The sequence below is a fragment of the Phacochoerus africanus genome, chromosome 8 (genome assembly GCF_016906955.1).
Source record: "Phacochoerus africanus isolate WHEZ1 chromosome 8, ROS_Pafr_v1, whole genome shotgun sequence".
In the NCBI taxonomy this organism is placed as follows: domain Eukaryota; kingdom Metazoa; phylum Chordata; class Mammalia; order Artiodactyla; family Suidae; genus Phacochoerus; species Phacochoerus africanus.
The window spans coordinates 128,374,046-128,391,179 of NC_062551.1; the positions used below are offsets into that span (position 1 = coordinate 128,374,046).

At 45.2% G+C, this 17,134-nt stretch overlaps 1 protein-coding gene across 4 annotated transcripts in view; it reads left to right on the forward strand.

Annotated features, from left to right (window-relative positions):
- The first annotated feature begins 14,438 nt into the window (after positions 1 to 14,438).
- The window catches only part of MCOLN2 (mucolipin TRP cation channel 2), a 59,584-nt gene continuing 56,888 nt past the window's right edge, over positions 14,439 to 17,134 (forward strand). For 2 of the 4 annotated variants that reach the window (XM_047794192.1, XM_047794195.1), the window contains exon 1: positions 14,439 to 14,630. In XM_047794192.1, coding sequence (XP_047650148.1) covers positions 14,554 to 14,630 — 77 coding nt within the window. In that variant the 5' untranslated portion in view covers positions 14,439 to 14,553. Of the gene's footprint in view, positions 14,631 to 14,868; positions 15,079 to 17,134 lie in introns of those variants that run through there. The other 2 variants (XM_047794194.1, XM_047794196.1) reach the window with 2 other exon arrangements.

Below are 17,134 nucleotides of genomic sequence, written 5' to 3' on the forward strand. Positions count from 1 at the left end.
GGCTTCTCTCCCCAAACCCTTGCAGGCAGAGAGCCCGGCCCCCAGGAGCCCCCCTCCTCCCTTGCAGACCTCCTCTGTGTCCTCCTCAGAGTCTCTCCTCTGGTCGCCCCATCCCCTCAGGTTCCCGTGGCACCTGGTGGCTTCTCTCCCGTGGTCACCCCTCCCAGGCAGAGACGCCGGCGGTGGCATGGCCCAGTGCCCCGATTCCAGGGAACAACTCCCCCATGGCAGACCTCACCCCCTATCTCTTCCCCAGGGTCATTCCTGGGCTTAGTCCCAGCCCTTGGGGAGTCCTCTCCATCCATCCCCAGAGGTCTGCCTGCACGGGCTCATCCCACATAGGAAAGCCCTCTGTTCACAGACCTCAGGGCTGCACGTCCTGCAGCCCCACTTCTCTAGCGTGACTCCAGGATGCGCTCTAGTGCACCCCCTTACTGCCTTTGACCCCCTTGAGATACTCCCCGCTGGGGATACGCCTCCCTGCTGCTCTCCCTCATGGCTGCTGCACCCTATACCCTGGTCTCCACAGGACGGCTTAATCATGTCCTAGTTCCACTGTTCATTTGGTGGCAAAACCTACCACCCCTTTGTCTTCTGAGGACTTTTCCCCATGTCTTCTGGTGCAGCACCTGCTCCAGATGCATGCTCGCTGCCCATCTTTGCTTCCTTTCTTCCTTTCTCTCTGTCTTTCCGCATGTGAATCGCCTGTTGTTTCAGCACCAGTGGTGAAAAGGATGTTCATTTGCTCCATCGTGTTGATTTGGCGTTTGTGTCAGTGACGCAGGGACTCTCCCGTTGCTGGTTTATTTCCAGGCACATGACTCTGTTCCATGGACTTACCTGTCTCTCCCTTGGAAAATAACTCACAGCCTGTATAACTGTACCTTGAGAGTAAGTCAGAAAGTTAGGTGGTGGACTCTGGCAGTGGGATGGTTTCCTAGGGGACAAGCCCTTCCTGGCCTTGGCCTAGAAGAACACGATCATCTTATGCATGGTGCTGGGCATTCTCCCCTTGGAGTATAACCTCTGGACAGCCTCCCTTGGGTGCTTGGGTTGGAGTGAGGGCATTTCCCCCCGCTTCTGACACATATCCAGGGCCTCTGCGACTGCCTCCCCGATGAAGATCTTGGCCACACAGGACATGGCAATGACTATGTTCTGGGCTACCAGCGAGCTGGCCATACTCTGATTCAGATGTCTTGTGGTTTGCCCTGGGGAAGGCTGGCTGGCGACACACTTCAAAACAGTCCAGCAGCTCCTGGCTTGTGAAAGCCATGAGGGTTCACATTTTCCAAACCTCCTCTTTGTCCACTCAGGGTTTCCTCGGTCTCTTGCCCTTGGTGTCCCTTTTCCGCCTTTTGGCTGCAGGAAGACATGAGGAGCATTCTGCCTCTTCACATGCACTTTGAGCAAGGCCTCCTGGGTCAGAGGCTCCCATCAGCTCCTCCAATCAGTCCACCAGGAGTCTGTCTGTGTCATCTTTGCCACTGGTCCCAGGGCTCAAGGCCACCACTGGTGTCTCAGCTGACACACCTGGGTTGTGACCTTGGTCCTGGGTCTACATGCTGCTGACCTTGTCCATCCCTGAGATGCTGCGACCAGATGTGGGGCTCTGCCTGGGCTTGTCTGATCAGTGACCTGCAATGACAAAGTTCAGAAGAGGGAGGGTCCGTCTAGCTGTTCAAATTCTACACACAAACCCACGCACACACATTCGCACGTACATACACGCACCACATACGCACTCTCCATTCCCCCACAGCTCCCTCAGTGGAAAGAAAGTGGCCCCCAGAGATTTCTTTCCTATCAGTGGATGACCCATTGGCACAAACTCTGCACCTTGAACAAACCCAGCCGACTCACTGCTTCAGAGTTGGAGGTCAGAAATCTCTGGTATTGGGTCCTCTCTTCTTCAGAGTCAAGAGTCAGCCACAGAGAAGCTCCCTCTGCTGCAGTCCCCTCAGAGGCTGGGTCCCTGGGCCTCCAGGAAGGGCCCAGCCCCCTTATGTAGGGCTCCCAGGTCCTGGCCACACCCACCTGGGGAGTCACGTGTTGCCTCAGCTCACCTGGGCAGGACTCCTCCCACTCACAAGTGGAGGGGAGCAGAAGGGAGGGGCAGAGACCCCAGGCCAGCCTCTCGGAATTCTCTCTGCTACAGCTTTCCCCAAAATTCCCAATGTCGGACCATGGAAATACAGACCCTCCAAAGAAGACAGATCTCAAAACATGCCTTTTAAGATAGGTCCATGACCAAGCCCAAGACCCCACTGGATTAGGTAACAAGTCTTCCTCTTGGGTGCTCTCATAACATCCTGGCCTGGGGAAGAATAAGATGTCTGACAGCACTGAGTGTGCAATTGGTCACAATTCCTGACCTTCTTTGTGTGTTTTCCTTTAGAAGGCTTCCTGAGAGATGCCAGGCAAAAGTGGACATTCATCTCTCCTTGTCAAACAAGCATCCTGTGCAAGCCTTTGAGAGGGATCGATACTCAGGCATTGCTGCCAGGGAACAGCTGGCTCTTTAGACAGTTATTCCAGAATCCCAAATCCAGGTAAGTTTTCAGTTGAGTGGAACATGACTTACCCTCCAGGAAAAGGTGCTGGGCTGGGAAAGGAGGGGGCTGGAGAGAGGTAGGCTTTGGGGAGGGGAGCTTTCTATTGGCCATAGGAATTGGCTGAGATGGATGATCTGAAGGTATCCATTTCCAGAAGAGGAGAGGGCAAAGGAGGGGCTGGACAGCCTGTGAGGGGCCTGACCTTGTAGCCAGGTCAAATCAATGAGGGAATGAGGGGTTCCCTCAAAGCCAGGAGTCCAGTGTTGTCCTGACTTTGCCCTCATCTTCAAGGGCCAAAGCTCCATATCTCAATAAAATTCCCCTGAGATCTGCCTGACAGATCTGGAGGGCAAGTGGAGGGGTGCTGGCAAATGCATCTGGATTGTGGCACTTCCTCACTTTTTCTTCCCTAGATATGGGTTCTTTTTTTTTTTTTTTTTTAGGGCCACACCTACACCATATGGAAGTTCCCAGGCTTGGGGATGAATCGGAGCTGCAGCTGCCAGCCTACACCACAGCCAGAGCAATCAGGGAGCCAAGCTGCGTCTGTGACCTACCCCACAGCTCACGGCAATGCTGGATCCCCGACCCACTGAGTAAGGCCAGGGATCTAACCTGTGTCCTCATGGATGCTAGTCAGATTCATTCCCACTGCACCACAATAAGAACTCCTCCTAGATATGGTTTCAGAACCAAAGAGCTTGGCACCCAGAGCAGAGCACAGGTGGGCTTGTGGATGTCCTGACAGGAGACCCTAATACCAGACCAGCCCTGACGGCTCCCTTGAACCAAAGCCTCCTTCCACTCCCCACAAGGCTCTCATCCTTTTCCTCCCTCGGATCCACCTGAGGGCATGCATCCTTTGCCAAAGGTGCTCCTCCTTTATCCCTTGCCTTCTTTGTGCCTGGGTTCCCTCTGGGGGCTGTGGGGCCAGCCATTGATGTTTATGCTGGTCCAGCCCAGGCTGGCTCCACAGAGAAGAGAAAACCCTACTTCTGGGAACTGTCCTGAGTCACTCCTCCATGGGACCCATTCCCAGAGGTGGTCTCTACCCTGTTCACACAGCTCTCTGGCCCCCATCACAGGGAAGAGCATGCCAGAACAACCTGCACACTACCATGGCAGCACATAGTCTCCAGGATGCCCTTCAGCCTGGCCTTGGCAACACTCTGCAGCATCTGGCTCAGCCATGCACCTCCCAGGCCCCACAGTGGTGGGGCCAGGAGCCCAAGCTGTCTTTGCCAGGGGACAGCCCAGGCAAGGGGTGATTCTGCAGCCTGCACATGCAAATTAAGAGACATGCCCTCTCCTGGACCTGCAGCACCAGCATCAGCCCTCCAAGCCTCATCAAGACTCCTAGACAAACTCTCTTTAGACACAGACATTCTGTGCAGGCCCTTTCCTGAAAATGGACTCACAGGAAGAGGAACTTGTGGGAGGCATGGAAACATCCCTCAGTGAGGTAGTCTTCCAGGCCCTTCTTGCCACTCTGAAAAGCTCACTGGGGCCTCAGGCTCAGAGGGACAAAGGAGAACCTTCCCTTGAGCCTCTTTCTGACCTTCTACCCTGGGATACAAAGCCATGGGTGACAAAAAGGAGAAGGAACAAGCCACGCTTATAGTGTCCGGCAGCCAAACCAAGGCAAGAAGACTGTGGGTGCGACTTCCATGCTCCATGAACATTGTCAACTTAATGAACGATATTTTCTGAGTGATTAAGTGTGGGATTTGGGATTGGTGTGGTTTGTTTCCTTGTGGTGTTGGTATTTGTTTATTTGGACTGCTTCTAGCTTTTTCCATTGGAAGAGGCAAAAGTCTACTGTTGCCATGGCAAAAAGCAACATCGAGAAGTTCAGAGGAGGGAGGAGGAACCCGCTAAGGGTAGTCTCCAGATCTGTCTTTCAAACATTAAAGTTTAATGTCCACATTCCTTTCGGGAGGTTTTCTTGGAGGCAGGGTTTGTTTGTTTGTTTGTTTGTTTGTTTTCTTTTCTTTTTTTTTTTTTTTTTTGTCTTTTTGCCATTTCTTGGGCCACTCCCTCGGCATATGGAGGTTCCCAGGCTAGGGGTCTAATCGGAGCTGCAGCTGCCAGCCTATATCACAGCCACAGCAACGAGGGATCCGAGCCGTGTCTGCAACCTACACCACAGCTCACAGCAATGCTGGATCGTTAACCCACTGAGCAAGGGCAGGGACCGAACCCGCAATCTCATGGTTCCTAGTCGGATTCATTAACCACTGCGCCACGACGGGAACTCCTGTTTGTTTTCTTTTTGTCTTTTCTGGGGCCACACCTGCAGCATATGGAGGTTCCCAAGCTAGGAGTCTAATCGGAGCTTTAGCAGCGGGCCTGCACTAGAGCCCCAGCAATGCAGGATCCAAGCCACATCTGTGACCTACACCACAGCTCATGGCAACGCTGGATCCTTAACCCACTGAGCAAGGCCAGGGATCAAACCCACAACCTCATGGTTCCTAGTCGGATTTTTTAACTACTGAACCGAGACAGGAACTCCAGGGGCAGATTTTTTTGAGAATGCATGGTTTTAACCTGGGATGCTTTTCCTAAGCCAGTAGGCATGTGTCCTTGAAATTCCCTAGGGGAATCATGACCTGGATTGACTGGGGAGATGGATGCAGGCCATGGAAGACACCTAGACCTCTCCACGGCATTTGGAGTGGCATCCCAGGGAGATATGTTGATCAAGGGTACAGCTTTTGGGGTAACCAGGTATTGTACACACCTTTGGGAAACATAGGTGGCAGGACCCTGTGCATGGCACTATGGAAACCATTTGTCATTTTTAAATGCTGGCAGGGAAACTACGTCTCTTGTGGTTGCCCAAGACAAGCATGGGAAAAAGTAACAAGTAGTTCTCAGGCTAATCTGTCTTGGTGGGAACTATAGTATGCAACTGAATTGGGATGTTTCAAGATACTCTAAGATCAAATGTAATGTGTCTGAAGTATGATTAAAGATTTTGAGCAAATTAATGCCTGTAATTCTGTGCTTATATTTTTAAAACAATATTTAATGTCTTTGCAGCTTTATGATGAGTTTATTTTTTTTAAAAAAAGTAACTTTGATGAGGGAAACTATTGGAGTCTTGTCCTGTTTTTTTTTTTTTTTTGGCCATAGGTTTAGAGTGTGTTTTCCATGTCCAAGTAACTCTTGCTTCCAGTTACTCTTTCTTTTTATTACTCAATGAATTTTATTACATTTATAGTTTGCTTCCAGTTATTCTGATTGTCCTGACAGTATCATCAGTGGAAAATGATGCCTGGCCTGACCTCAGACAACTCACTAACCCTGGCCTGAACCTTCTCAGGGGGCAGTCCAGGAGAGAGAGGATAATTGCAATATATGCAGTAATCATCACATTTTAAAATCTCTTAAAGGGAAGAATAAGAAAGAAACAACCATCACCTGCTAATAGACCCATTTTGGTTCTGAAGGACAATTGTTATTTGATATTTCTTTTAGTTCTAGAGAACATCAGGTTTTTTTCGTACTCATGTCTAAGTTTTCTCTTTTCCTTTAGGGTTAAAGGACAAAGCTGAAAGAGTATCCTAAACATCTATGAAAATTGAAGTGCCCACCAAGTGCAGACTGGATCTCTCAAGGATGGTTTTATCATTGCTTCCACAGTCTTGCGAAAACTGCATGGTGTGCTGTATGCTCCTTGGCACATTCAGTCTCGCAGAAAAGAGTAGCGCTTTAGGGTCAGGAACTGTGATTTCATGGGGACATGTTCTGTAACTCACATTAAACATATTTTGGAATATGGCTATGCTCAAATTTTAAAGATAAGGGGGAAACGTATGCCTTAAAAAGACACAACATCAAAGTTTCCACTCCTTGCAGACCACTAATTAGAAGCTTTGGGGATTTACGCAACATGAATCTTGTTTTGTATGCTGTTTATTCAGATAGAAATTAAGTCAACAATGTGCAATGAAAGTTTTCTCAAAGAAAACCCTTTCTTTAAAGAAATCTGATTTATTAATTTTTTATTTTATTTTAAGACTTAAATGAAGATTACCTTGAGACCCTAAAATCTTACTACTTAACATAACGTTTATAATGATGACTCTAGGTGTTGAAATGTGAAGTTTTGCAGTGAATATAAGCTATTTTTATAGTACCTGTGGCTTTTAAAAAATGAAAAAAACCTAAATCTCTGGGTTTTTTTCATTTGGCTTAGTCCTAATATTGGCATCACAATCATTTAGAATTTGCTGGAATGTATTGTGAATTTTGAAATTGTGTTTATTAAATGATAAATACTTGTCTTTGCTCCTGAGATTTTGGGATTAGTAGTAATACTTCAGTGGAACCATGAGACCCCGACCCAGTGTTGGGTCTGGGTTTTGCTTTACTCTGAAGTCCTTGTGTCCCTGCTGCAGAACTACAGCCAATGACTTGGCACCTTCAACATCTCTCTCTTAATTCTCTGAGCTTTCTTACTGTGCAGGCATCCCTGGTAAATTCCAAAGCCTGATTTTTAGTAATGATGCCTATGATTCTAGCTGGAAAGCTTCTAGTTTCTCACCATTAAGTAGGATCTTTGTTGCAGGTTTTTCATAGATGTTCTTTATCAAGTTGAGGATGTTCCTAGTTTGTTGATAGTTTTTATCACAAGTGGGTATTGGTTTTGTCAAATGCGTTATCTGCATCTATTGATCTAACCATGCTTTTTTCTTGAGCTCATTTATATGATGGGTTACATTAGTTGCGTTTCAAATGTTGAACTAGCATTGTGTACCTGGAATAAATCCCATTTGGGAGTTCCCATCGTGGTGCAGTGGTTAACGAATCTGACTAGGAACCATGAGGTTTCGGCTTCATCTCTGGCCTTGCTCAGTGGGTTAAGAATCCGGCGTTGCCATGAGCTGTGGTGTAGGTCACAAACGTGGCTCCGATCCCATGTTGCTGTGGCTGTGGTGCAGGCCAACAGTTACAGCTCCAGTTAGACCTCTAGCCTGGAACCTCCATATGCCACATTTGTGGCCCTAAAAAGACAAAAGAAAAAAAAATCCCATTTGGTTGTGATTACCTTGAGCATATGTGATTACCATGTGATTATTTTTATACATTGTTGCATTCATTTTGCTAATATTTTTGTTGAGGATTTTGCCTCTATTTTCATGAGAGATATAGGTTTTCAGCTTTCTTGTAATATCTTTATCTGTTTTTGATATTAGGATAATTCTGGCCTCTTAGAATGAGTTAGAGGAGTTCCCATCATGGCTCAGTGGTTAACGAATCTGACTAGGAATGATGAGGTTGAAGGTTCGGTCCCTGGCCTTGCTCAGTGGGTTAAGGATCCGGCATTGCCATGAGCTGTGGTGTAGGTTGCAGACGCGGATCAGATCCAGCGTTGCTGTGGCTCTGGTGTAGACCGGTGGCTACAGCTCCGATTCGACCCCTAGCCAGGGAACCTCCATATGCCACGGGAGCAGCCCTAGAAAAGGCAAAAAAAAATAAATAAAATAAAATAAAATAAAAAGAATGAGTTAGAAAGTATGACCTCTGCTTCTGTCTTCTGGAAGAGATTATAGAGAATTGGTATAATTTCTTCCTTATTTGTTTGGTAGAATTGACCACTGAACTCATATGGGTCTGGTCCTTTCTCTTTTGAAAGATTATTAATTATTGATTCATTTTCCTTAATAGGCATAGGCCTTTTGGATTGTTCTTCTTGTATGCCCAAAAGTAGACCTACATAAATATAGTTAATTGATCTTTGATAAATGGAGCAAAGGCATACAAGGGAGCAAAGACAGTGTTTTCTACAAATAGTGCTGGGACAACTAGATATATACATACAAAACAAATGAATCCAGGCATAGACCTTATAGCAGTTACAAAAATTAATTCATAATGGATTGTAGATTCCATTGTAGATATGAGAAATGCAAAATTATAAGACTCCTAGGAGATGACATAGAAGAAATTCTAGATGACCTTAGGTTTGGCAATAACTTTCTAGACTCAAGATGAAGGGCACAGTCTATGAAAGAAAATATTGATAAGTTAGAGTTAATTAAAATAAGAATGTGTGCTCTGCAAAAGACACCTTCAAAAGAATGGGAAGACAAGTCACAGAAACTAGGAGAAGATATTTGCAAAAGACATATATGAAAAGGAAAAGTATACAAAATATTTTTAAAAAGTCTTCAAAGTCAACAATGTGAAAAACAACCTGACCAAAAAAATGGACCAAAGACCTTAGTAGACATCTCACTAAATAAGATAAACAGGTGGCAGTGGTTCCTGTTGTGGCTCAGTGGGTGAAGAACCTGACATAGCGTCCATGAGGATTCAGGTTTGATCCCTGGCCTCAATCAGTGGTTTAAGAATCTGGTGTTGCCACAAACTGTGGCACAGGTCGCACATGCAACTCAGATCTGATGTTGCTGTGGCTGTGGTATAGGCAGGCAGCTGCAGCTCCAATTTGACCCCTAGTTGAGGAACTTCCATATGCTGTAGGTGCAGCCATAAAAAGAAAAAACAAAGATATGCAGATGGCAAATAAGCACATGAAAAGTTGTTCAACATTATATGTCATTTGGGAATTGCAAGTTAAAACAGCAATGAGATACCAGTAGAATGGCCAAAATCTAAAATACTGACAATACCAAATGCTGATGAGTTGTATAGCAACATGAACTCTCATTTGATTCTGGTGGGAATGCAAAATAACACAGCCACTTTGAAGAAAAGTTTGACATTTTCTTATAAAACTATGCTCTTACTATAAAACCCAGCAGTTGTGCTCCTTAGTATTTATCAAAAGGTGTTGAAAACTAGTGTATGCCAAAAACCTGCACATAGATGTGTTCAGCAGCTTTATTCATAACTGCCAAAACTTAGAAGCAACCAAGTGTCCTTCAGTAGGTCAATGGATAAACAGATACATTCAGATAATAAAATATTATTCAGTGCTGAAGAGAAATGAACTAAGTCATGAAAAGACATGGAGGAATCTTAAATGCATATTACTAAGTGAAAGAAGCCAATCTGTGTGAGTCTTTGTGAGTCCAAATATACGACATTCTGGAAATGACAAAACTATGAAGATGGTAAAAATATTAGTGGCTGCCGGAAGTTGGGGGAAAGAGAAGAATAAATAGGCAGAACACAGAGGATTGTTAGGGCAGTGTCTTAATATTGGGGTCTGCTATAACAGAATACCATTAACTGGGGTGGTTTATATCTGACAGAGACTGATTCTCATAATTCTAGAGGCTGGGAAGCTCAGGACCAAGGGGCTGACAGATCTACTTTCTGGTAAGAGCCTACTTTCAGGTTCGAAGACAGCTGTTTTTTTGCTGGGTCCTCACATGGCAGAGGAGGCCAAGGATCTCTTTGGGGCTTCACTTTTATAAAGACACCAATCCCATTCATGAGAGTTAAACCATTATGACCTAATCACCTCCCAAAGGCTTCACCTCCAAATACCATTGCATTGGGCATTAGGCTTTAACATGTGACATTTGAAGGGACACAACCATTCAGTTCAGAGCAGGTAGAGAAACTATTCTGTATGAATCTGTAATGATAGATACATGTCATTATACATTTGTCAAAACCCAGAGACTGCCCCCAAAAAAGTGTGACCCCAAATGTAAAGCATGGGCTTTGAGTGAAAGTGTATCAGTGAAGGTTCATCTGTTGGAACAAATATTCTACTCTGCTCTGGAATGTTGATGGTTGGGAAGGCTGTGCATGTATGAGGCAAGGAGTATATGGGAAATCTTGATACTTTCTCTTCCATTTTGCTATGAACCTAAAACTGCAGAAAGTCCACTTTTTAAAAGTTAAAATAATAATGTTTCATGATACGTAGAACAAAATTACTCTTTTGTTTACATATTGTCTCTGACTGCCTTCATGTTACAAGGGCAAAGTTGAGTAGTTGCTACAAAGTCCACAAAGCCTCAAATATTTACTGTCTGACCCCTTATAGAAAAGGCTCACCAACCCCTGATTCATAAGATAGCTTGCTAAAAACTGACTCAGTTATGTAGAAAAATCGAGCTGCCTTCTTCTCTCCTACCATAGCCAATCTGAAATAAAATGGACTTAGATATGAAGGATAAAACTAAAATATTATAGAAATGCAGAATATTTGTGATCTATGGGTAGAAAAAGACTTAATGGTTGGAAAAGCACAAGATATAAGGATTAATATTCTTCAATTTAGTTTCATAAGATCTAAATCAAGAAATTCCATCTGAGGAAGAATACCATGGACAAAGTTAAGAGGTAGTGAAGACTAGAAGAAAATATTATAATGTCCAAAACTGGCAAGGAAATGTCTAGAATGTACACAAACTAATTGCACACCAACAAAAATTGGAAAGGATGTCAACAATAAGTAAATAAAAGATTTTCCCCTATTTTTTTCCACATAAACTTCACTGTTAATATTGTTCTTGTCTGCTTATCCCAGGAAATTGTTGCATTTTTACTATTAGCTTGTCTTTTATTTTCATAATATAAATTCCCTTTAACATGGTAAATCAGTGAACATTTTTTTTATTTAGCCATGCCTGAGGCATGTAGAATTTCCTGGGCCAGTGATCGAACCTGTGCCACAGCAGCAACCTCTGCTGCTGCAGTGACAATGCCAGATCCTTAACCTCTTGTGCCACAAGGGAACTCAAATCAGTGAAACTTTTAAATGAAGGCAACCTGCTAGAGAAATTCAAGAAAAAGGCTTGTAAGTTTAAACTTCCATATCTTAGTACATTAGTAAGAAAATATTCTTCTATTTGGTTAATGGTCATCACAAATTTGAATCGGGGTACAAAACTTTTGTGCTATCATATGCAGAACAGAACATAGATATTTAAAAAAAAAAACAAAGCATAGCACAAAACAATGAATGTTACCACCTGGTGAGAAGTGTACTAGGATCTTTACCATAAACAAATGACTTTTTGAAAGCGAAAAACCTAATGCCTATTATGAATTAATTTACTAATTTAGAATGGTTATATTTAGTGCCTAGAAACTATAATTCATATTTTAGTGTGTGTGATATGCACAACTGCCAACTGTCTGATACCAACTAGCCTCCATTCTGATACTCCTCCCCTTTTCCACCTCCCCAGTTCCCTCAAACACTCGGGTTAAATATTTCCAGAACCTTGCCACTTAAAGAGTGGCGAATGGACCAAGAGTATTAGCAACACCTTCTAGTTAAAAATTCAAACCCTCTGGAGTTTGCTTCATGGCTCAGTGGTTACGAACCTGATTAGCGTCCATGAGGATGAGGGTTTGATCCCTGGCCTTGCTCAGTGGGTTAAGGATCTGGTGCTGCCATGAGCTGTGGTATAGGTCACAGATGCGGTTCAGATCCTGCATTGCTGTGGTGTAGGCTGGCAGCTGTAGCTCCGATTCGACCCCTAGCCAGGGAATGACCATATGCCGAATGTGCGGCCCTAAAAAGACCAAAAAAAAAAAAAAAAGCAATTATTCAGGTCCTATTCCAAACCTACTAAATCAGAGTCTGCTTCCATAAGATCCCCTGGAGTTCTATTTGCATGTTAAAATTTGAGATACTTGGAGCTGCCACTTGCAACTATTTCTCCCTCTGCAGTGTTTTCTAAGAACTTAATCACTGTTAACTTTTTAAAATAATTTTATGCCTTTCAATTATGCACACATCACCAGTGACAGCTATTTACATATCTCTTCCACCTTGTGAAACTGTTTATAGATTGTTACAGAAGTGAAACTGTTAACAGAAACTTCTCTAAATTGGTCATGTCTTAGTGGTGTAGCAGTGTGGGGAGAATAAAGGTTTAGGACTAAGTAGAAATCTTGGACCTACTACATATTCTGTGCATGACCTCAGAGAAGTAACCTTTAAACCTCTATGAAATCATTTCAATTAGGGAGATGATGGTACACAGAGTGCAGAGCATTTGGTAAGATAACATGTAAATCAACCTTGGCACCTAGTAGGGCTCAGGATTACTTCTGGCCCCTTTGAAGCACAGGCCCTTGTACTTGGAGATGCTCTTAATAAATGCAAAGTTAATAATGGATTTTCCTTTTAACTACCCACTGGTAAGTTATAATAGAATTGCCCTGGCTTAAGAAAACACTTATAACGAGAAGTCTGCTGATACAAAAAAATATATACCAGTTTACTATCCCCTTCTAAAGGGACTGTGGTCCCTAGTGGAGTCCTAGCATTTTGAAGTTAAAGGTTATCTCTTCATGGTGCCTTTTCTTTGAATGAAAAAGGCTTACAATTCTTTAGCATAAAAATTATATTTACACATACTATATGTATAACATAGTATCTATATGTATGTATTCCTCATATTTATAAATATAATATTTCTTATACTTCTTCCAACACTCCCCAATCAAGCCACAGTTACCTCTTTCATTAAAGTCCATATCCTTCCCCCCAAGAACAGTGCTGTAACATTTCCTCTCCATTTCTTCTAAAAAGCAACTACACTGCTGTTGCACCTACCTGCAAGGATGGTGACTACACAAACCTGATCTCCCAAGCCTGAATGTACCCAGTGGGCACATCTGACAAAACTGCCTCTAAAATAAGGCATTTTTGCATAATAGCCTACTGGAAATGACTTTACGGAGTGTAAAATAAAAAAGTGTTGCCTGTCATTTCAGTTCTACAAGGATCAAGCTATTAGCCACTCCAATTGCCCATGGATGGTGCACTCCTTGGGGAATTCAGGATGGAGAAAAACAGAGGCATTCTGAACCATCTTCAGGAAGGCGTCTATCTGCATGAAGGCACACACACAGTTCAGATACACATCTAAGGAAAAATTTTCATTGACCCCAGATTCTTCCCATTCATAGAAAAACACTAAAATCATTAACTTGAGATGCCTGTTCTTTGCCATTAGCAGTAATTTTTGGATGTTCCAGCACACGTTTTTTTTCTCAACCAAAAATTCATATATGAATGTATGAATTACCTCTGCATCAGTTCCTCAGAGCTATCTAACAGAGTATAGTCTTCAGTAAGTTCCTCGAATAAAACTTAACTTGCAATTTTAAAATCATGTTTTTTTCACCGGACAGGGGTCAGTTGTGCACGATTTTATCTATGTAATGTACTGTTATACGCTGTCCAACTGCTTCTACCTGGCAATGCATATTCAAATAATTACCTGGAAGAATATCTTTGCCCTAGTTAAACTCAGAGAACTCTTAGACACTTGCCTATTCAGACAACCTGAAACTCCTGCAGCCAGTAGGAAGAGGGCTCCCTGGCAAAGAGACTATTGGCCGCTTTGAGCTGACAAATCAACATCAGCTTCAGCTGGACTTGGGTGTGACTGCGACCCTCACCTCTAAGATTCATGTCCGGTTCCCCACAGGCTTCTTCCTTTCGCTCTCCGGAAGGAAGAGCAGCTGTGGCTTACAGAGTCTCCCGGCTCGGCTCGGGTCCTGCAGGTTTGCGCCACTCCTCTGTGCCCGCGCGGGCCACGTGGACATTTCCAGAGAAAGGCGATTCCATTTGCTTCCCCTTGCGCGCCTGTAGCACTTTTAACATCTCCAAAACCTGACCCGTGTCACCTAGCTTTGTTGTCCTGCACTTCAGAATAAATACACGTCAAAAGGAATGAACTTGCCCCAATGAACTTGATAATTTAATGTGAAGTCCTGGAGGGAAAGGGCCGTGTCTTTCTTAACCCCGCGTGTACAGTACTCAGCCCTGGGCTTTACATTTATCAAATACAAATAACTTTTTAAATGGTCAAAGGGATGAATGTAGAAAAGCAGAAAAGAATGCAGAAATTAAGGAAGGAATGAAACAAGTCCGGAGCCCCAGAGGGCAGGGAGTGCCTGGCCCCGCCGCCCGGGGGCGGTGCGGAGGGCGCGCCAGCAGCCCAGCATTCCTCCACGCGGGCGCCTTTAGAAGGCGCTTCTCCCGAGCACTACCGCCCCGCCGTCACCCAGCAAACCTCCTAACCCCGCCGCTCTGGGCAGCACCATGACTCGCGGCAGGGAGGTGCTGGACCTACCAGTGTGGAGCAGAGCCTCAGGTCCGTCCCACGGTCCCCACTGCAGGTCAGTACCCCGGGGGCGATCGCCGTGAGGCACTCCTCCATCCACAGTCGCTTCTCGGGGGCCCCACCGCCGTCCCCTCCTGGGCTGCTTTACTCCTTGGGTCTCCCGGAGCTCGCACCTCCACTCTGTCTCCCAACTCTCACCGCCCGCCGCCCGGGACTCCGAGAGCCCGGCTCGCTGACGCGTGGAAAAAATGCCTCAGGGCACCAAGTTGAGACACTCTCCGCCGGCTCCCCCGCTCGCCCAGTCGGGGCAGGAGGCTACCGGGCAGAGGTGGGGACTCGAGCCCGGGCGGGAGCGCCTGGCCATGCGCCCCTTCTTCCACGGCGCGCACCTACCAGCCTGGCAGCCCCGTCACGGAGGCCGCTGGAGCAGTACCTGCCACACCCGCCACCCCGCCCGTGCTCTCGGGCCTCGGTCTGCGCGCACCAAGAGGCTGGTTGGAAAGGTAAGAGAGAAGGACTAAGAGGCAGGAGGCCTGCCCAGAAGGGATCCAACCTCAGCGGAGGCGTTCCCCTCAAGGCCAAAATAAGTGCACGGAAAGGTTCCTCCTGGTCGGATTCCTCAGAGCTCCCGAGAGCCTTGGACAGTTTTGAAGGCACAGGCATGGCCCCGCAGCACGATCCTTTTTCCCATGCCGGAGAGCCAGAGAAAGGATCAGGTGTTTCTAGGTTAACCGTCAGGTAAGGCACCTGAGCTGCATCTTTCTGCACGTTGGACTCTGGCAAAATCCTCAAGTGGATGGCTTTCCTGTTCCAAACTAGAGCTTTCTTGCTGCCTTGATTGCAGTTAGTTAAATCAGGCTGGGCTTTGCCTTCCGGAACAAACAGGCCTTTTCCTCAGGTGGGAGGGTTATAGTGTGGTTAACCCCGATTCCTCTGCTTTTATGAAAAGACACACAGTTCAGCCCCATGGCGCTGCCAAGCAGCCCCACCTTCGTGGTCAAAGCTCCAACCATCCAGCCTTGCAGCTGAGCTGGCATAGTGAGCACAAACAGGCCTTGGCTCCCCGTTTTCTGCTTACAAAACAAATACAGTGGTGGGCCGTTAAACTTTTTAAAAATTGTACGGAGACCTTCCTGCCTTTCCTTCATGGCCTCTCAATATTATAAATGAACTTAATGCCATGAGGAAAACCAGAATTCTGGTCGCTGTCCAGTTAAGTATTTAACTAATTCCAAGCAACTGTGGCATGTATTTCTTAGACTTTTGAAAGACAAATTTTGAATTAGAAGATGAAACTTTGGTGCAACCATAGCCCTAAAATCACAGTCCTAAAAGGTAGGGGGGAAATCGATTGTGGGTTCATTTGCTGTTTTCTACTTGGACTGAAAAACAGCCTTGCACTTATGGTGGGTATGGTATATCATCTTTTTTTTGTTGTTGTTCAGTCTTGACTTTCATATTTTTCTTAGCACATTTTCTTCAGGACTTAAATGGTTTTATCCTGTCCAGTGAGTGTCTTCAGAAGCTCCCATTCTTAGAGTACAGAGCAGGCACTTGGGCGTACATGTAAATAAGTTTTCAGGGGATTCAGTTTTAAATTATGCATATGCCTGGTTGTACAGTACCAGTGGGAAACAGGACTGTGTTTCATCACAAACTGAGACTGGAAGAAGGAGTCAGTAAGAAAGAGGTAGGAGAAGGAGTTCCCATCATGGCTCTGTGGTAATGAACCCAACTAGTATTCAAGAGGACTAGGTTTTAATCCCTGGCCTTGCTCAGTGGGTTGAGGATCCAGTGTTGCCATGAGCTGCAGTGTAGGTCACAGACGCGGTTCAGATCTGCTGTTGCTGTGGTATAAACCAGCAGCTGAAGCTCCGATTCGACCCCTTGCCTGGTAACTTCCATATGCCACAGGTAAGGGCCCTCCCTACCAAAGAAAGAGGTAGGAGAAGCTCTCCATGATGTCAGGATACAAATTATGAGATGTTATATGAAGGAAATTAACTGCTTGGTTCTCCCAGAGGTAGGAGGTATACTTCATACTTTAGGACCTGATCACCGCCTCTGTGATACATGAACCACACAGCACAAGTTTGGGGGAATTTGGAATAGCATTCCTATCTTCAATAGGAAGATGCTATTCCAAGATTTTAGCTCATCTTCTTCTTCATACTTTAAGGCAAATTTCTATTACTGTGAACTCTCCCTTTTCCTTTAGCAAAACTTCCAGAAAACAGGATCTGTGTCTTGGACTCTTTAAAGACAAACACATTTTGGAGTTCCCATTGTGGCTCAGAAGGTTAAGGACCCGATGTTGTCTCTGTGAGGATGCGGGTTTGATCCTTGGCCTCGCTCAGAGGGTTAAGGATCCGGTTTTTCCACCAGCTGCAACGTAGGTTGCAGATGCAGCTCAGATCTGGTGTGCTTGTAGCTGTGGTGTAGGTCAGCAGCTGCAGCTCTGATGTGACCCCTATCTAGCCTGGGAATTTCCATATGCCACAGGCAAGGCCACTTTAGAAAAACAAACAAACAATCACATTTACACACTTCTCCTGACCA